The sequence below is a fragment of the Sparus aurata genome, chromosome 22 (assembly GCF_900880675.1).
Source record: "Sparus aurata chromosome 22, fSpaAur1.1, whole genome shotgun sequence".
NCBI lineage: Eukaryota > Metazoa > Chordata > Actinopteri > Spariformes > Sparidae > Sparus > Sparus aurata.
The window spans coordinates 30108873-30129786 of NC_044208.1; the positions used below are offsets into that span (position 1 = coordinate 30108873).

General features: G+C 44.5%; 2 protein-coding genes across 2 annotated transcripts in view; both read left to right on the forward strand.

The window, feature by feature from the left end:
- The window catches only part of LOC115574086 (AT-rich interactive domain-containing protein 1B-like), a 31249-nt gene extending 10512 nt beyond the window's left edge, over positions 1-20737 (forward strand). Inside the window, 15 exon segments of the mRNA XM_030405327.1 lie at positions 194-307; positions 6352-6598; positions 6680-6754; positions 7211-7363; positions 7458-7812; positions 8566-8748; positions 10136-10281; positions 10367-10476; positions 14215-14355; positions 17255-17407; positions 17410-17433; positions 17435-17467; positions 17888-18107; positions 19525-19660; positions 20351-20737. Of these exon segments, the coding sequence (XP_030261187.1) occupies positions 194-307; positions 6352-6598; positions 6680-6754; positions 7211-7363; positions 7458-7812; positions 8566-8748; positions 10136-10281; positions 10367-10476; positions 14215-14355; positions 17255-17407; positions 17410-17433; positions 17435-17467; positions 17888-18107; positions 19525-19660; positions 20351-20564 (2304 nt within the window). The 3' untranslated portion in view covers positions 20565-20737.
- LOC115574089 (NACHT, LRR and PYD domains-containing protein 14-like) overlaps positions 1-20914 on the forward strand; it is a 915401-nt gene that overhangs the window by 642500 nt on the left and 251987 nt on the right. The gene's annotated exons all lie outside the window — the stretch shown is intronic.

Here is a 20914-nt window from a genome sequence, read left to right on the forward strand (position 1 = left end):
AGCAGGGATTCTTAGGTAGGACTGTGGTGATCGAGACAAGTGGTTGAAGACTCACCTTCAAGCAGGCTGTGGCGGAATCAGGTCCCTGCCGGACCGAGCCAAACCGAGTAGAACCAGGCCGGCAGATGTGTTGGGATAAAATCTAAATATCTCTGAGCATTCGAACTTTGTGTCTTCGTCTGTCTCGACTCAGGAGGTCCCGCAGGAGGCGTATGGGGGGCGGGGCCAGTCTGCCGCTATGACTCCTGGGAAACCAAACCACGAGGAGTTGAGTCTGAGCCAACAGGAGCGGCCGTCCAGCCTGCCGGTAAGTCTGAGCGTCACAGAGACGAGTCAGTGCTGCCAGTTTGTTTATTTGACGTCCAAAAACGAGATTCAAAGCAGAACTAAGTTTGTCACACAGTCAAATATAAACTCATTGCTTTACTTTCTTACTGAATGTGATATTAGATTAAAAAACCATCAGAAATGATAACCTGGTACTTAACAAGAAAATGCTCTTAGACCACCAGCACCAACGAACACGTCCTCAACAACAGTCTCCTTCATGATCTCAGTAAACAAAAACACTCAGTTTGTGACTCGACACATCAGAAAATCCACCCACGTGATGCAACTCGTGTCTAATTGACAAACTTAGTGATTCTTCAGTCCGCTGAGGATGTGATGCCCGAAAGATGTGCTGAATCTCTTCTTGACCCATAAAACAACCGCTTCACATCACTGACAGGATGAACGTAACGTGACAGTCTGGACCGGAACTCCTCAGAGCGACAGACAAAGAACAGTTTGGTTCCTCAGATCAAGCTTTGTTTGTGGTCCTGTTTAATTCAAATAGAACTAGAAAAGTGGCGATTATGTTTTGGATGAAGCAGCTGTGCGTTCCTGACTTCCTGCCCTGGTTCTGATCAGAAATGGTCAAGTCCAACAGAAGGAGCTCTGTTGTATGAAAAGAAGAGCAGTTTGTTGTGTCAGGCTCAGCGGTGGTGATTCAGAGCTCCCTGCTGTCTGTTGGTTCTCATTGTTCCGCACCGCTCTCGGCGTCGTTGTTGTCGATAATGGCGGCGTCCTCTTTTCTCTGGAGCTGAACCTGGCAGGTATCACGCTCTGAGCGCCTGACGCGTCCTGCTGGGTCGTCACTGTGTTGGCCGGACCTCACACTGAGAGACACGACGGAAATACCAACCTGTCCTCGTGAACGCTGACTCAACTGTAATCTGCATTTTAAAGACTTTCAGCTCTGCAAGAACTGATGGTTTCACTCAACTCAATCCTTACAGATAAAGAATGAAGTCATCTGTATTTATTTTATCATTTAGTCTGAAAAGTTAGTAAGATATCAGCAAATATTTCTCACAAGTCAGCATTCATTTTATTTGTATTATTATCATTTAATCTGTTGATTATTTTCTCAATTAATTGTTAAATTAAAACATTGAAAGATGGTAGTGAAGCTGTCCGTCTCTTAAACAACCCAATTTACTCAAATCACTGAATTCAGATATGACGCTGTGTTTTTGTTTGTACAGTCACAGGAAACACTCAAGACGGCGTCATAAATTAAAGAGAGAATTTATTGGACAAATGGTTAATACGCTCCACTGAGTGCAGGATGACTCATCAACATTCTAATGATTTTTCAGGAAGTAACAAACTTAAAATTACCATTAAAACAACTATATAATGGCTTGTTTGACACTGTTGGTTCTGAAACTGAAGAATAATTATTCATACAACAATTAAGAAATGTGTTACACTCTTTAGTTTGTATGAGGAAAAGGTGGAAGAAGAATGAAATCGAGACATAAAACGAGACATTGATAATAGTTTTTAAAGTCTTGTATTTTTAAACAAATGGGAGAAAATCACAAGATGAGGATTCTCAAAGTTGTAGTTTTCTTGACTGACTGTCACTAGTGTGTATTAAACTGTCTTTGGTTAGATTTTTGATTAGAAGGAGATTCTGTGAACTTCTTAATTAAAGTATAAACGTAAAGAATTGAATCAAATAGTTTCAATAAGGTTGTAGTTCAAATCTGTCAGTGGAGAAATTAATGTGATATTGATGAAGGCGGATGTATTCCAACAAAGGGAAATAAAACAAATATAGAACATTTTTGTGGCTGTTCGAGTGTTGTGAGCCACGATCACGTTGCTGCTCTGGTACAAACATTCGCCTGTTGATGTGGCGGCGAGCCTTCAGAGATAAACTCACCTCACTGAAAATCAACCCACATTTAGCGCTCAGTGAATGTTAATTTGAGAACCTGCCGTGCATCCAAAAGGAAGAGGCATGGATTAAAAGATTGATCTCAGAATTTGTATTAATCTGAATTTCACAGCATTAGCATCAGTTAGAGATAACAGAGGTCCGATAACGGAGCCCTGGGGAACACCTTTTCTCCGTCACGTTGGACTGCAGACGTTTCACTCAGTTGGAAAACCGTTTTTAAAGCATCTCAAAACGCTGCTCGTTCTCTCCATCTGCCCACTGCTCCGTCTCTCCCTGTTCTCCTTTAATTATTTCTGTTTTTCATCTCTTGTCTCCGCCTCTCTCTCTCTTTCTTTCCTCCGTCTCTTCATCATCCCTTTTAAATTCCACCTCTCCCTCTTGGTCTTGTTTCTTATTTCTCTCTCTCTATCCGTGTTAGCCTCCTTCTCTCTCTCTCTCTTCCTCTCTTTTTCTTCGGAGGCTCTGTTTGAAGCCAGGGGTGCTGATGCAGTTGCTATGGCAACAGGCGGAGGGGAGACAGCTCTGTTGCAGGAAGAAAAAAAAATCAGCAGAAATCAGCTGCACCCGAAGGCCTCATAGACTCGTTAATAAGTTGACTTCATGATAGTCAGCCCTCTTCTTTTATTTCCTCCTGTTCAAACAGTCGAGTGAGAAATGATCTGATTTATTTAAATCTCTCCTAATGAAATGAAACTTAAACCTCACAGTGAAGCAGCGCTGCTGTTTGGAAACACGGCGGACATTTCATCTGAATTTTAACGCTACGGAAATGAAAATGAACATAAATAACTAATTTAAACGTGAGAGATGTTGGGATAGTTAGAGTCAGAGATCCTTTATTGATTTGTTTGTGAAGAGGACTCACTCAATTTTTATTTTTGGTAAATATTATTTGAACATGTCCAAAAGACACAAGGATAAAGTCAAGTTGTTGTTGTAAAATACCCCTATCATTTAAAAATGACACATTAAACCAATGATCTGTTGATTGATTTATTGATCCAGGCACGATAGTTTTTTGTTTTCATCTGAAATTGTTGCACATTTAAAAATGTACGTACAAAATGTTATGACAGTCATGTTTACACTCTGACTCTGATTTATTAACGCATCGGGCACAATGTTCAAGATTTCTGTTTTTTACTGGTTGACAAAAAACGTATCCCAAAAAAAAATACAGACTTGGTGCTCGAAGGCCTGAACGATGTCAGAGTCGGTGAATAAAGACACTTACTGACTGTTTCTGCAGCGTAACTGCTCAGTGAGCGTCATCACAGCAGCTAAAGTCATCCTCCGCTGTGCTTCACACAAAAACAGACAAAACTTTTCTTAAGTGTGTTGAAAACACAGGATGCAGTTTGACTGAATCAGCCGACTTTCTTCATAAAATGTCTTAAATCAATGAAGATATTTTCTTCCTCCATCATTCAGTCCATCGAACCTCCTCAGAGGATTAAACATGACCGCTGCAGGTGATCAGGAGGAGGAGAGGATGGGGAGGAAGTAGATGGAAAAGAAGGTTGTCAATGAAGAGCAGAGCAAGAGAGAAGGAGGTGAAGGTTGAAGAGAAGGAGGAAGAGGAAGGATACAGGAGGAGGAGACGAGAGGGAACATGAGAGGAGGAGGTGAAGGAAGAAGGAGAGGAGGAAGAGAGACAGAATGATTCATGCACTCGCATCCAGTCGAGCCAAGAGACGTATTTAAATCACAAAACGGAGGGAGAGAAGAAGAGTGTGATGGAGGGAGAGGAGGAGAGAATGAGGTGTACAGGCTGATAAGAAAAGAAGAGGAAAACAAGGACACAGAAAGGAGGAGAGTAAATAAAGACAAGGTGGAGGAGAAAGACTGAAATGGGGAGAGAAACAGGAGAAAGGACGAGAGAAGAGGGAACGAGGACAAAGAAAGGAGGCAAGTGAAGAGAAAGCAGGAAGGAAAGGATGGAGGAGTAGGACAGGAGGAGAGAATGAGGTGTACAGGCTGATTAAAGGAGGAGAAAGAACTGGGGAGGAGAAAGAAAGGAAAGGAATTGAGGGTGAGATATGGAGATGGAATGGAGTAGAAGGAGAAAAGGTACATGAGGACAAAGAAAGGAGGTGAGATACGGAAGGGAGGAGGTGATGGAAGAAGAGGAGGAGATGAAGGGCTGTAAGTCAGTTAGCTGATAAGTTCAGGGACGCAAGGAGGAGATGAAGAAAAAGACTTGAGGATACGAGAGGAGGATGAAAAGTGAAGGAAGATGAAGTATGAGGTAATGAGAGGAAACGAAGAGGAGGCCAAGAGGAGGAAGAGGAAGTTTGAGCCGAGGAGGAGAAAGAGGAGAAAGAGGAAGGTCGAGTGAGGCTCGAGACAAACACTCTCTCACTCTTTATAATTAGAACACACGTGTGTGTGTGTGTGTGTGTGTGTGTGTGTGATGCAGCGCAGCAGCTGATTGGCTGAGCTGTTGGCAAGGGAGGGAGGGAGGATGGGTTGCTGCTTTGTGATTGGCTGGCTGGAGGCCCAGGGGCAGATGGGAGATTTCAGCGCAGTGCTCCTCTTCTTCTTTGACTCTCCTCCTCCTTTCCTTCCCTCCTTTTTCTTCTCTCATCTTCATCTCTTTTCTCTCCCTCTCCTCTTTTATCTTTTTCTTTCTGTGTCATCGTTCCTCCTCTCACCTCCTTTCTTTCTGTATCCTTCCTCCTTTCTCTCCATCTTCTTCCTCTCTGCTTTCCATTTCCTCTTCCTTTTAACTCCTTCTCTCAATGTCTCTGTCCTCCTCCGATGGCTTTTCTTATTCTTTCTTCTCCTCTCTGCTTTCCTTCTCTTCTTTCCTATCACACCATCCATCCATCCATGTCTCCTGTCTTTGTTTCCCCCCCCTCCTCTTGTCTCCACTTTCCACTTTTCGCCAGGTTTTAAAGTCAGTTTTTACAGCGGTCACAACTTGAGCGTCACAACTCCCCATAAAATATGAAATGACTCTTTTGCTGATCAGAATTTGTTCCAGTAAAAGTCGTAAGGAGCCGCATGATTAAATAATTTTATCTATATTCAAGTTCGGCGTGTGCTCGTCAACACGCATCAAAGCATCAATCTGTTTCCTTTTTGCACTGGATGAAAAACCCTCCAACATCTGGCTTTTGTCTTTGATGTGCGAATGCGAACGGTCCGACTCATTTATTCGGCGCCAAGTTTAAAAGAGAGACTTGAGTGAGACATTTAAAACAGAACCAGCGTCGGTATCATCAGTACCAGATCCTTGCCAGCCTCTCAACAGAGATGAGAGAGAAGTCAGATGTCTCACTCCTTTGCAGCTGCAGAAGAATCGATGTGTCTAGTTCAGAATATCGCTGAGTAAGATTGTGTAAAAGAAGTCTTCTGGAAAATGTTCACCAGTTTTGTCTGTGACTGAATCCAACACACGTTTATATCTAACGCGCCCTCACAGGATCCCCGACTGGATCCACACATTGAGGTCCCAAACATGAATTAACAACGATGTAAAAGAGAAAACAGAATTATCAACACACAGATGTGGTTGTCGCTGAGTTAGCTGCTCTTTGTCTCTGTGAGCTGCTGATGTTTCTCTGCACCAAACTCAACACTGAGTCACCGAGACGATGCTGTCAGATTCACTCTGACGCAGGTTAAAAATCTGCTTGTTCTTCTTCGTTCTGTTGGTTTTGGTCAAACTGTTAAAGATCTAATATGAAATATTTCGGCAGAAACATTACTGAACATAAATGCCCGACAATGGAGGTCCGCTCGGATCACTGCTGCAGTCAGGCTGATCAACAGGAGTGAAGATCAATCACCGTTTTAATCCCACAAATCAGAAAGTCTCTGTTGTGCTCCTGTTGATAAACAGCTCTGGATCCGATTCTGATGAGACTCCAGGTGTTTGTTCCTCCAGCAGGTCTGGATCTGCACCGACTCCCACACAACGTCTTTTGTTTTGTTTTTATTTGAGAGTGGCAGAAATGACACATTGTGCCTGTAATGCCATCACTGATCAGTCGGTGATCGTCCTGTTTATTGATCGACTCATTGGAGGCAAAATGTTTGTAGAAATAGTTTCAGTCCGAAACAAAATGTTGAGATTCAGAACTTGATGAAGTGACATCATCTGTCTGTTTCAGGATTTGTCTGGTTCTATCGATGACTTGCCCACCGGTACCGAAGCAGCAGTGAGTTCCGGGGCGTCGGGCTCCGGCAGCGCTCAGGGCGACCAGGGGACCCCAGCCCGCTCCCCCTTCTCCCCCCATGTCTCACCTCGACTCCCCCCACCAGCTCGCACCGGACCCTCTCCCGCCGCATCACCATCCCCTGCTGGGTCCGGCAGCCAATCACGATCCGGGCCTATGTCTCCCGCCACCAGTGGACCAGGTAAAGTCATGATGTCATTTCCTGTCTTTACTCTGTTTATAGAACAAGACACTAACACCCTGTCTCTGTTCCCCCCCGCAGGCTCTCAGCTGACCCCTCAGGTCTCTGGTCCTGGATCAGATGTTGGTCCTCAGTCTGCCATGACTCAAGACAGAGGTACGACTCACTCACCTGTGGCAGACTGTTGTGGATTCATTCTTCTTTATCGCACTGTTAAAAACATCTGACCGATCATCATCATCATCATCATCTCACTGTCTCTGTGATAAATGAGCTACAGGCCCTAAAGCGCTGCTCACCTTCAGGAACACTTTGGTTTTGTCCTGTTTTATTTTTGAGCCGCTGCCAGAACAAATCCATCAGTCCCAGAGTTTAAACTGTCTACAGTCGTACACGATGTCACCTTCACTAGAGAGAGAGTCAGTCGGATCATCTTCTGCGGATCGCGAATGTTTATAGAAAACCTCTGTACTGACTGATCGATGGTGCGAGTTTGTACAGTTGTTTGGTATTTCCTCTTTTGATGGAGCTCAGCTAGCAGTTTCCACCTGCTTCCAGTCTTTGTGCTAAGCTAGGCTAAACACAGACTCCTCGTCTCTGTTGTTTCTCCAGGTTTCCCTCCCTCCATGCAGCGTAGCACCCAGGGGCCTCAGTTTGGCCCCCAGCAGTCAGCACCGCCCATGTCCCCTCACTCGGTGTCGGGGGGGCCCATGCACCACGGCTCCTACCAGCAGGCCGGCTCGTATGGCCAGTACGGCCCACCAGGTGAACACTGTGACCTCCATGGGAAACACATTTATAGAAGCAGCAAAAGTAAAACTTTCAGTTTTCATAAATATTTCTTCCTCACCCTCTATAGGTAACTACCCCCGTCCCCCCCACTATGGAGGGGCCCCCAGTGCCAACTACAGCAGCCCTGGCCCGGGCCCCAGTTTAGCCAACAGCTTGGGGTTGAACGCCAGCAGTCCCATGCACGGTCAGGGACCATCCACCCCGGCAGGTCGAGGACCCGGGCCTGGCCCGGGGGGGCGGCCTTACCCTGCTGGAGGGAGCGCCATGGCCCCAACCTCCCCCGGCATGCCACAGCCTGCTGGTCAGGGTATGGGGCCTCCGGGGCCCAATGCCGGCCGCAAACTACCCGAGATCGGCCCCAACGTCGGGCCAAGTGCCAACTCCTCCTCGTCCTCGACGTCTGCAGCAGCCGCCCAGGGCAGGTGAGTCACAGAGAATCAGTTTAGATATTCATGTGAAGAAAAAGGTTTAACCTGTCAGCACTCGTTCATTTTACACACATTTAAATTATCACAGAACATTTTCTTTGTTTTTTTGATGATTTTCTTTACTTTCTGTTGCTTCAGTTATTAAATAGTTATTTGTCTAGAAACAGTTTTAAGAACAGATTCAGAGAGGCTCCAACATCTGACACACACGTCTGTCATCGTTTGTCTGCTGGGTTTAATTGATCGGTTCAGTCCTCGTCAGCAGCTGACTGTCACTTCTCTCTGGGTTTGTGCTCTTTGGTTCAGTTGTCAGGTTAATTTTAAATCATCAGAATCATCAGATTTGTTTCTTGTTTGTTGTTTATGAACTTTTTTTTTAAACAAGACAAAATGTGGCCTAAACAGTTAGAACGGGTTAGAGCTCAACTATCAAATCCAGTCCGTCAGCATTTCATTTTCAAAAATTGTATTAAACAAATTGACATTAAATTATCTGCTGCTGTTAAAAATCTTTTTTTATAAGCGACTACAACAACTCTAGCTGTGTTTCGGACGTTCATCTGTGCTGATACTGAAGACGAGGAGAGAGTTGCTCAACACATCAGGTCCAAGAAAAGAAACAGATCCTCTCATTGGCTGTTTGCAGAGTTTTGTGTTTGACATTTTTAAAATGTGTGTTATTGTTTGAAGCTGCAGAGGAAAGTTGTCAGTTTCTGTTGCTTCTGCCTCGTCCATCCATCCCTCCAGGCCTCCCTTCGCTCGTTCCCCTGCCTACCACAACCAGTCCTGGCCCGGCGGTCGACCTGCCCTCTCTCCTACCCTTCAGCCCCCTCATCCTCCTCCTCCTCACCCTCCTCCTCCTCACCACTCCCAGCAGGAAACCTATGTTCAGCCCAAGCCCACCTTGCAGACCCCCCCTGAGCATTATGGGTAGGTTTGGGAGCACAGCCTGACAGATACGCAAATATTTAACTTAAGTTCTGTTTTCTTTCCTTAAGTGGTTCTTCATTGGATTCAAGGAACTTCGAATATAAGTGAGGGTCATTACGTAACCGAATCTTGCTTTGGGTCAGACGGTGGCGCGGGACTAAAACCCAACATATCTACGTCTGATGACCTCTGATGGAGAAATGCCTCCAGAGAATGAAAGAACACACTTCAGAGACGAGGTTAACATCTGAGATTCCGATCCAAACGTTGTTTGTTCCTTGATCTCGTGGAGGAAAATCTCCTGTTTGCGCTGCTGTAACTGCAGTCTCATCAGCAGAAACTAGTGGGATCTGCCTCGTTTGATCACAGAATTATCAGCCCTGCCATTTGGTTGAAAACTCCTCTCTGAAGTGTGTCTTCATTTCTCTAAGATATGTTGGGTGTGTTTCTCCATCATGTCCCATTGACTTCAATTCAGCTGACGCCACAGTCCGGCCTCAGACTGAGATGCAGTGACATAATGACCCTTCCTTATTCTTCAGGCTCCCTGGTTGGATTAGAATCTTTATTAATTGGCAGGTTGCTTCACAAAACCGACCATTTTGAAAAAAATGCTGCTTGCCGTGTCTGTGTGTGTCAGGCTCTGCTGCACACTGAGAGGTTCCGGGTGGTTTTACTAACAGGACCACTTCCTGTCCTGTGATGAGTCCTGCATGGCTTCAGTGAGGCTGCTGCTGTTGCTCATGTGTCTTCATCAGGAAATTAACCAAACTGTTTTAATATTCACCGCTGCTGAAGCTAAATGTGTGAAACGTGTACATGATACTTCAGTCGGGCTCTCGATGTGAGAAGGTCGCATGCTGGAGAGTTGTTAGCTAATTTACCACTGATCTTGAGAATACAAGAACAGTTTATATGAAATCTTTCGGTCCTTTCTCTGTTTTTTCTCTTACACAGCTGTGTTTCTCTCTCTAATAAGACCCGAGTCCACATAGTGTTTCTTTAGAGAAGAAAAGCGCTGGCTGTGCATGTCGTTTACTATCTTTTTGTCTTTTTATTTGACATTATTTATTTGACAAAATTACAGTGATTGTTAACGCCTAGGCCAGGAAAAAGACAAAAAGCCACAGAGCAGCTGTGTAGCGCTCAGGTAAAAGATGCTGGACGCTGTGTCTTTTCTCTGGGCGTCTGCCTGCTGCCGTGGACGCTCGCTCCTCATTGGAAACTGTTAGCTAACATGTGGACACGGGCCATAACTGCACGACTCCTGCATACGGACACTTCATCTCCTTCCTCAACGTAACTTCCACCATGTGAGCTGCTGCCTCATCGGATTGATCACATCTCATTGTAATAATTAAACCCCCTTTTCTTCTGTGGTGTCCAGGCAGGGCAGCTATCTGGGCATGGCACCGATGGGAGGAATGGGCCCTGGCGGTCCTGGAGGCCCTGCAGGTCACTACAGCCAGCAACCAGGCAGCAACTCTGGGAGGATGACACCGCAGGGACCCCCCTACAACGCCCCGTCCTCAGGTAGGACCATAGATCTCAGCGCCTGTTAGCATCAGGAGTATTTATTGGAACAGTTTCATTAATGACCTCGTGGTTTGTCTGTCAGGCCCCATGATGATGCCAGCAGAGGGGATTGGAGCTCATCCAGATGTCAAGCAGAGGGTTGAGCTCAGTAAGGAGGGAGTCTGTCCTGCCACCGAACCACCCAAACCCAAGGTGCGTCCTTTGGCTTTGTTGACCAATCACAGAGGCTGTTTGCTCTGCAGATCACGCCAGCTCTCAGCATGCTCTAACAGATTCATGTGTGCTGAGTCTAATGCAAGAATGCATCTTAACAGCACTGATACAGGTGTTTGAATGGCAGCTGTGAGTATTAGTGAAGCACTTTGGATGCAGATTAATAATCCCTGCAGTGTGTTCTGGACCTCATCCAGATTCCTGAAGTTCCAGTCTTCTCTTTGGACCTCATGGAGGCAACATGATCAGATCCCTGAACACCTTTATACATCTGGTTCCCCTCTGAACTGAATTTGTGAGCTTGTGGCCGAAACACAGTTGTTCAGCGTCCTATGAGGACTTACTCACAGCTGTAGGAGTGGTTCAGGGTGTGACGACCAGCGAGAGAAACGCATGTTGGTTTGAAAACAACAATGGCGGATCCTCCAGAGGTTAGCGTAGCTGCTTTAGCATCAGGTGTATAAATGCAGGAGAGTTTATTTAATTGAAGAAGAGCAAAGAACAACTCTGAAGAAATGATGTTTTTAGTCGTCTCTCCACTGATTTCAGTTTGAGATTGATTTACTAGCTGACTCTCCTACAGTTGGCCTGAGTGGTTGGTGGTTAGACGGATGGTCCGTCCAACCACTTGCCAATTATTTGTTGAAAGTGCCTTTTCCAAATAGTTTCCACATCGTTTCATGTATCAACAACTTATCTGGTGTGAGGACCAGCGAGGGAAGTGTGCTGTTTGCTTGGAAACAACAATGGCAGGTCCTCCAGAGGTTAGCGTAGCCGCTGTAGCATCAGAACTGAAGAGTATCTCTTCAGAGGAAACATCCCTGGAGAGCCACCGAAAGCTTCTCTTGGAGGAAAAGATGTTTTTGTTCTTCAGTCAGAGTTTGATTTACCAGCTGGCTCCACTGGTGGCAGCGCTTTACTACTATTGATCTGATTGGTTGAAGTAAGTTAGACAGATGGTTCATCTGATCGCCTGCCGAGGATTTTTTGAAAGTGTCGGCCCTTTTTCCAAACAGTAGGAACAACTAGGTGAAGCTAGGTGAAGCCCAGACACCCCTCAAAGAAGTAATATTGATTTGTGTTTCCAGACCTCCGGACTTCAAGGTTTGGTTGTGGAAAACGTGTATGAATTGTGTAGTGAGACACTCGGTGGTAGTGACGTTTTCGTCGTCTGTCTGTGTTCATCTGTGAAGATTAAGTATCATAAACTTGTGTTTGTAACAGAGATTATTTTCTGTAATAATCCAAAAACCAATTCAATAATCTCACAAGGTTCTTGTGGATGGAACCAGGTGCTAACTTCAGGGTCAGCTACAAAAATATGTCAGATTTCACATCACATTTTTTTTATTGATTGCTATCAGGATGCTGAGAGATTTTCTCCCTAACCGCAGCTTTAATATGACTGAAAAGGAGCAGTCTGTAGTTTTGGTGGAGGAATGTTAATGAGCAGAGAAAAATCCTCATCAGCTGATAAACTAACTAAATAGTTGTTGGCCTGTGTGACTTGGAAAAAGAGTTTAAGGATGTTTCTTGTTAAATTAATCAATTTATATGAGCGATGTTGGGGAGCGACTCTGTGGTCAGACAGACACAACAGAAGGTTTTATAAACAGCATCTGTCAGACTTTGTTGGCAGCTTGTGGAAGTAAACTGTCATCCAGGTTGACTTGTTCACTTTTTAGTGGAGTCTGTTTGTTCCAGGAGAAGTTTGAGTAGTTGGCGCTCCTCATTTTGTTCGACAGTATTGATCAATTTGTTTCCAGCAGCATGGTGTTCGTTACACTTCATCTGGGTTTGGCTGCTTTGGAAGAGTTATAGAAAACCCAAAAATAACCAGTTCCTGCCAACATGAGCCAGAGAGTCATGAGTTCCTTCAGACGCAGCTTCTGTTGAGAGTTTTTCTTCTTCTCCTGCGTGTTTTATCTTGTTTTCCCCCCTTGTTTAGTTCACTCTCAGCTCAGCAGCTGGAGAGTTTTGAAAGCTCTGACTTCTCCTCGCTGCTCTCCTTTGACTTGCCTCGCCTCATTATCCTGTAGTGAAGAGTTGGCCTTGATCACAGATCTGTGCAGGATGGAGATCTGGCGGTCGGGGTTACGTGAGACGACTCGTCTTTGTCTCTGCTGCGACTCGGCTTCACTTGATGACTTTGTGTGTGCAGTTTGTCGAGGAGTTGCTCTGGAGTGTTTCTCTAGAGACGCCGTGTTGCTGCTAATTTTTGCTGCTTCGTGTTTTGTGCTGAAGCAGTTTGCTCAGAGTTTGATGCTTTGCAGGTTAGGTGTGGGCTTTTTTTTTCATGTAAGCTGTCAGAGAGAACTCAGAATAGATGTGAGACAACAGGGTGGAAACTTTAAAGTCTAGAAGCTCAGTTGGCTGTTAGAAATCATAACATATTTTCTCAGATAACTCGATTGATTTCGGAGAATAACTCAAAATAACAGCAGAGGTGAGCACCTGCCTGTTGTGTTGCTGAAAGGTGACATCTGTGTCAATTTGCATTTACACATCATCTTAAATTACCTTCAGGCGTGTTATGAGAGATAAATCATTCATTAAACTTAAAGGGGAAATACTAAAGATAAGGCCAGAACTTTAGTTCGAAACAGTCAAAACATGAGCTAAGATTAAAAACACAATATATTATGTGAAAGACGTCTTTGTTCTCTGTTTCAGAGATGTCTACTGAAGTTAGCATGCTAACTAGCTAGCCCCGGCCTGTCCTGTCTCCTAACATCACTTTGTGGCTCAAGAGATGATAGTGACAGCTACATGTGCTGTGTCTCAGTTCAGGTCTGCATCCTTTGGAGGCATTTGAAGGCCAATGTGAAGGCTGTCCCAATCCTCCAGATGCTCCTCCTTCTCCCTGTTTTTGGAGGATGTACAGTTACAATCCTTTGTAGCCTCACATAACCCAAGATTGGCCAAGAAAATGGCGTAGATCGTCACTTTTCGCGGGCCTGGGCAGCAGAAATTGTGTTGTAAGGGTAAAACATCTGGTGACGCAACCAGGAAATGCTCCAAAGGCTAGACCGTCACATTTAACAACGGCTGACGAGGTTAACAAGGTCTCTCTGAAGGACTCGCCTTCAAAGACCACAAAGGCCGAGTCCTTCAGAGGATGCAGACCCTGAACTGAGACACAGCAACATTTTCAGTCAAGAAAGGAAATATTTTAATACATCTGTACGTAGTCATAGTCCTGCTCTGGTTGCTGTGAATCACCTCTGTCTTCTCACTGACCTCCGTCACTCTCGGATGCTGAGTTCAGGCCCGGTCTGCTGTCAGGGCCACTTAGCTCTACAGCTAACTGAGCTACGAGCTAACAGCAGCTGGTCGCGATGGCAGATAGTTCAATGAGCAGCAGTTAGCGGTTCCACCTTTTAAGTCAGTTACTTGACTGAAGGTTTGGTCGTCTGAGGGTTGATAACCAGACTTGTTTGTTGTGTGTTGCTTTCTGCCTGCCGTGTGATTTAATGAGCAACGTGAACCTGTCGACCTGCTGCCAGCTGCTAAATACTAACGCTAAAGGTTTTCACTGTCGGCTTGTCCGCTCTGTGAATGTCGAGCTGTGTTTGTGCTCTTTGAAACGTTACAACAAATCTCTCTTTCTGTATATTTTATTTATTTGTACTCGGCCGTCCTGATGTCCCCTCACCACATGGCTCTGTTCTGTGTGTGTGTGTGTGTGTGTGTGTGTGTGTGTGTTTTGTGTCACAGGACAGCTACAGCTCTCAGTGTGTGTCCAAGCCCCCCACTCCCTCCCCCATGTCCCCCAGCTCAGCTAGTCTGTCCTCCTGTCACGGGGAGGACAGTGATAGCATTAGCAGCCCCGCCTGGCCCAAGACGTCAACCAGCCCCGTAAGTGCAACGCAAAGCACATTTATTTGGTGTATTTGTTTTTTTTTTTGTTCGACGGCTGTTCACCTTCATCACCTACTTCCCGCTGCTGATGTGTGAAAACCTCGTAACTCCAGATTCTGTTGCTTTCAGTCCGACTCTGTTTATAAACCATGTTGAAGTCACACGTTTCCTTTATTTAAGTTAGTTTAGTTTACAACATGTGACTTTTTGGAGATGCAAGGTTTTCATTGGATGAAACAGCATCGTGCTCCCGTCTGATATAAAGTACAAAATCTGCCTTTTTTAAAATTGTTTTTATTGTTTTTTTCACATCGCAGTCTGACTTTGTTCATGTTAAACGTGAGACTTTCTCATTTTAAAAGAATCCATGGAGTTCAGGTTCAAATCAAACTTTCTGATTTAAAAACGGAATCGTCTGCTTCTTAATTTGACAAAATTGTTAGATTTGTTAGAGCTCCTGTGACTTTATAATGAGATCCGATCACTGATTCAGAGGTGGTCTGACCACATGAGACCACGTTTACATACGCAGGTTTGATGGAGGCGTTATTCACTTTAATCGCCATTAATCGCTCAGCACCCAGCTGGGTGACGTCAGCTTCCAGCCCTACCTGAGGCCGACAGGTGTCCAGGTCGCAAACTGTCCGTCCAAAATCAATAAATAGTAACTGTGAGCAGCATGTAAGATGAAGACGAATGAATCTGTTTTACCACGTTAGTATGAACCCAGAAGAAAGATTTCTGATCTAATGTAATAAACATCATAGTGTAAAAAGTCTGAACTCGTGTTTCATCGGGTCTGTCGGCCAGACGACAAGCAAACTACTTTTAAAAAGCTTTTTCCCTGATGGAGTTCAGATCGATCAGAGCTATGCTGTGCTGAGACACATTTAAATGACTTACCAGGTAGTCTGACTTCCTCGCTCACTTCCCTCCTCGCCAGCCTCTGTGTTTGCCTTGTCTCAGTGCAGCAGATTGTGTCATCGTACAGCTCTGTGTGTCTGCAAACAGCCATGATTACTGATCACTATCCTCTCGTCCATCGTTGTTCAGTGTCCGGACATCAGTGACATTAACAAGACGTCGCTGATAGACTTTCACAACACAGCGTCACCAGAAATCTCACTTCAGTTCATTATTTTCAACTTGCAGATTTGCATCTCCCTTTCAGCACACATCGTGTTTTTCAAGGTTTTTCAGAAGTTGAGATATTCTCAGCTTTTCAGCGTAAGCGATGGAGTTGCACCATTTTCTATATTTATAATGTTTTACGTCTTGCTGAGATCAGCTACCTAGAATGTGGGAAAGACTTCCATTTCTGTCAGTTGACTTCAGCTGGATTCATAAAAAAACGTGATCAAAAAATTGGACATCTTTATGAAACAGTGAGAAACAGTTTATGAATCAACCAAAGCTTTGAAAACACGGGAAAGACGAACTGGACTCTTAATAGTTAAAACTGTTTTTAATGAGAAAGTCTCTCAGTTTGAGCTGTGACTTTGCTGTCGGCCATCTTTGTTTCTGTGTCAGTCTTCATTCAGCTGTGACGAGTTCAGCGGTCGATCGTCTGTTTGTGTTTTCAGTTCTGACTTTCTGCCACAGTGCCGCCCAACCTACTCAGACGGAGCTGGTTCCTGTAGTTTAAAACGACTTCACGTAATGTTTTTCAGCACAAAGGGACTGAAATCAAGGACGTCTGATCAGCATCATTTTATTAAAGAATACACCAGAAATATGTTAAACTCGTGCTGATATAAATGATGAAGTGTGGTGGTCCACAGAACAGTTCTGGAGCTTCTCAGTAAAACAGAGTTGCAGCATTCTGCTGAACAACTGAGGCAGCTGAGACTTGATTTAAACATCAGAAGTCTCCATCAGCTCGTCTGCTGTGATCTCAGTCTGCAGCAGAGACACATCACAACTGATCTGAGGAGATGTTCAAGTCTCCAGCTTTCCATCATCATGGAGGGAGGAGATGATGACTGAGTTTACATTTTTGGGCGAACTGTTCCTTTAGATAAAATGATGCTCATCCTTGAGGTCATTGTTTATGAACTTTGCCCACAAGCCAGACTTTAAAACAACTCACTGCCCTGTAAACAATATTTTTTGATGTGTGAATACATTTACAGAACAAAAACTGAGTCATCAGCTTTAAACTGAAGGAAATGTTTTGACTCCACTGACTCTCAGTTGACTCAGTGTTTGGATGAACATGTATTTCTGCACTGAAGTGAGGAAGGCGGGGTCGCACTGTGGCTTTGTGTCATTGTGATGTGACTGTACGTGTCTGTTGTGTCGGACTGCACAATAAAAAAACAAAACATTTTAACTTCAGCTTGACTTGTTCTCCAGCCACGTGTAACCAGATTTACCAACAGATGTTTACAATATGAAACGTGTGCAACTTTTTGCTGTAGTGATACATTTTTAATTATAAATGACTGATTAATAAATGGCTAGACAAAACCAAAATATTGTGTTCGTCACCTGTTCAACGCAAAACATTGTTTTCCATCCTGAAAATTCAAAATCATTTGAGACTTAATAAATTGGTTCCATAAGCCTGCACATGTAAAGTATTGATATTTAAAGGCTCAGTTCACCCATAACAGATGAATATCTACTGACATCCTCTCCAGTCAGATAGTTTTGGTTTCATGTGATAACTGCCTCTAACTCAGGACGATGAAAGCGAGTGGGACGTCTCTGTATCTTAGTACACTTTATTGAAATACGTGATGGATGGAAGAAAACGAGTGTCAGACTCTGGTGGATTTTGGCTGGTACGTTAGTCTGCTGTGTGATTGTTGGTGGTCTTATTGTGCAGTCCCTTCTCTGGTTGGTCTGTAAACTGGATGGCTGACCGTGGTCTCCCATGTTTCGGTCTCTCCAGAAGCCCAGCGTGGCCACCATGACCAACGAGAAGATCACTCTCATCTATGAGATGGGCTCTGAGCCCGAGAGGAGGTTGTGGGTCGACCGGTACCTGTCCTTCATGGAGGAGAGGGGGACGCCCGTCCCAAACCTGCCCGCCGTCGGAAAGAAAACCCTCTGGACCTCTGCAGACTCTACCCTGGCTGTCCGAGAGATCGGAGGCCTGGCCATGGTGAGACGTCAGTTAGAGCATAAGACTTATTTTTTGTGTGTTTGATTATTTTCATCTGCTTTGTGATTGAATGTGTATTTTATTTTTAGCCATTTCATTATTGTTGTTCATTACTAATTAAAGGCGAGAGCTGTAATTTAAGACGTCTTACAGTAAATATTAATCTGCTGATTATTTTCTTGATTAATCGTCTGGTTTAAAAAACAAACAAATGGACAGTGTCAGTTAACATTCACAAAGTGACTGATTAAACATTCAGATTGAGTTTCAGTTCATACTGATTGTTAATAAACACCAGAGATTTCACAAAGAAACATGTAGCCCACATTTTTATAAACATCTTTGTTTTCAGCTGGTTTGTTGCTGCTTCTTGTCTGTTTTTATGTTGGTTTGACGATGAATTCTTCTCCTCCTCCTCAGGTGAATAAAAATAAGAAGTGGAGGGAGTTGTCGTCACAGTTGAACGTGGGGACGTCCAGCAGCTCGGCCAGCTCTCTGAAGAAGCAGTACATCCAGTACCTGTTCGCCTACGAGTGTAAGGTGGAGCGAGGGGAGGAGCCTCCACCTGAGGCCCTGGGACCCACCGGAGACACCAAGAAACCTCCGTCACTCCAAGCCAAGATCCAGCCGCCCTCCCCAGGTGAGGAATCACCTGTTTTCTTAAAGGAGTTAACCACAGCAAGTACTACACATCCTGTACGGTTCTCATAACTCTGAAGAAACCTGTGAGGTTCGTCCCGGTGTGTCAAGGTATGAACATGAGGAGGGTGTCAACATAGTCCCCACAAGCACTAAAAACAAGAATATTAATGTGGACCCTACAAACACTTAACTAGTGTAATTAAATGGTCCCCATAAAGAATAAAAACAAGAAGCCGATTGAGGGGGCGCCTCAGAAACTGTTCACAAGTTTATTAAGTTGTTTAAAACTGAAAAAAGTGTAGATAGGTGGAAGAAGAAGACGAAGGAGCGCACACACACACACACACACGACATTACCCCTGATATATTTCTAACTTAAGGCTTCAAACTATGTTGTGTCGAGCCTCTTAGTGTTTTAAAATAGTGATCTTGATGCTAACATAGTATGTGCTTCAGCACTCAATTGAAAATGATTTTCACACGAAAATATGGTAAATCTTAAAAGTGGAGCTTTTCCATCGTAATTATGCTTTTTAAACGAACGTTTGACTCGGATACGTTTCACAAAAAGACCCTTGGTTTTCACTTTAAACAGTGGTCCTCACTATGTAGCCAGTAAAAGAACACACACACACACACACACACACACACTCACTTGTGATGATGTAACAGCGGAGCAGAGTGAGTTGTGAGGCATGAGAGGAGAGTGTGAATGTAAACAATAGTGACCTCAATCTGACCTAATTCCCACGATGCCTCTCTCTCTCTGTCTGTGTTTAATGGTATTCTAGGAACAATCTGACATCACCGTGTTGGAGCATCATAATCAGTGTAGCTCAGGGAACCTTAAAACGTATTTTACTGCAGTCATGTGTGTGATCTGTCCACGGATATTTGCCCTACTTGTCTTTCCAAGATGGCTAACGTGTTTGCACATGTGCCACTCATGATCGGGTGGTGACAGTCCTGTTAGCCGAGTCAGCCCTGGGGTGCTACGAGCCGACCCACCTCGGTACCAAACTCCCCGTCCCTCCATCTTCTCTGTGGCTGAGCTGCTCCGTCCCGGTTTGACTGCCGGTCTGGTCAGAGTCAGTGGAAGGACGTAACTCGCATTCATCGCTATTGACTACTGTTAACATCAATCAGTATCTGTAATAAGTCCCACCCACGCAGATTTGTTGAAGCAGCTGTTTCATGTATTCAGGAAGCTGTGAGCCCCCAAAACTGGAGCCCACAAGGACTAAAATATCCATCCTGCTCCAGAAGACTTAGAGTTTTGTTGTTCCCGGTTGCTGCTGGTCCTCCTGTTTTTTGGGGTTTTTATAAACATGTCTGAGTAACTGCAGTGTGACGTCACATGATGACACGTAACGCTTGTTCTCAGCAGGTTATCTGTCTGGTCTGTATCTCTGCAGCCAACTCGGGCTCCCTGCAGGGCCCCAACACCCCTCAGTCAAGCAGCAGCTCCCTGACCGAAGCCCCCGGAGACCTGAAGCCCCCGACCTCCGTCTCCACCCCGCACAGCCAGATGGGCCCCCAGCCTGGAAACAGGTATATCTTGAGTGTAGTTTGGAGCATTTGGTTAAACTGTCAGTCTGATTCTCAAATGATCTGCTGGAACCTGGTACAGTTTGAGGAAGATACAAAATCCACAGATAGATGTCAGACAGTAAAGAGATCGACACTTTACAGAGATGCAAAGAGAGGTGTCTTTTACAACAACAGCTTGACTTTATCCTGGTCTCTTTTTGACAAGTCGAATGATATTCTCCAGAAACAGACAACAAACAGCAGCCTTCAGTGATTCAGCAATGAACAACAAAAGACACAAATTCAGTTTGTTACAAAGTTCAGTTTCTCAAATCTGTCAGGAGTGAACCCTCTTAAAAATCTAATTATTAAAGGATCTCTGGAAAATAAAATCGACCAACATGTCCGAGAAGAATCTTGAAATCACGCTGCAGGCGAACGCTCAGCTAGCTACAGGCTAACGCTAAGGTAGCTGTGTTGTCTCTGAAGTGTTGTATTTTTTCCTTCAGCAGGGCTGGAGGGAAAGAAAAAGACTGTATTGATGATCAAAATTGAATCCTGTTCAGATTGAACTTGCTTTCAGTATTTCCAGTTGATCATTTCTCTTAGTTACATTATTTTATGATGCAAATTTAAAAAATCTCATTCTTGTGCACATCGTATGAACATTTTGAATTTCTGTTCTCATGTTCTGCTGTTGTTTTCTCTCAGGAACGTGGGAGGAGTGAGCATCCAGGACCCGTTCTCTGAAGGCAGCGATCCAGCCTTCCACAACAAGCGAGGTGGCGCCCCCTACCAGCAGGGAGGAGGCCCAGCAGACCCCTCAATGAGGATGCAGTATGATGCCAACAAAGACCCGTACGGAGGACCAAGGAAAGGTGAGGAGTGGACACATCAGACCACATTGGTTGACCACAACCATTGAACTAGTAACCACAATATCACCAAACTCCCTTAACAAATGTAGTGATTTTAAGAGTATCTGAGTTTGGAAGAACTCTAATAACTTTGGAAACACTCTCTCTGACAGATTTGTCATTGTTATCATCAGCAAACATTCTACGTTAAGTTTTCTTTCTTTGTCTTCTGCCCAGCTGACCCAGGATGTGAAGTAAACCAGTCAACCAGTAAAACAACAACAGCAGCAGCAGCAGCTGTGTGGAAATGGACTCGTGGCTTTATATTCAGGGCTTTAATAACGTTTTTTACGCTCTGCTGCTCCCTGGTGGTCAAACTCCCTGTTTATCATCAGTCAGTGATTTTTAGCCTGTGTGC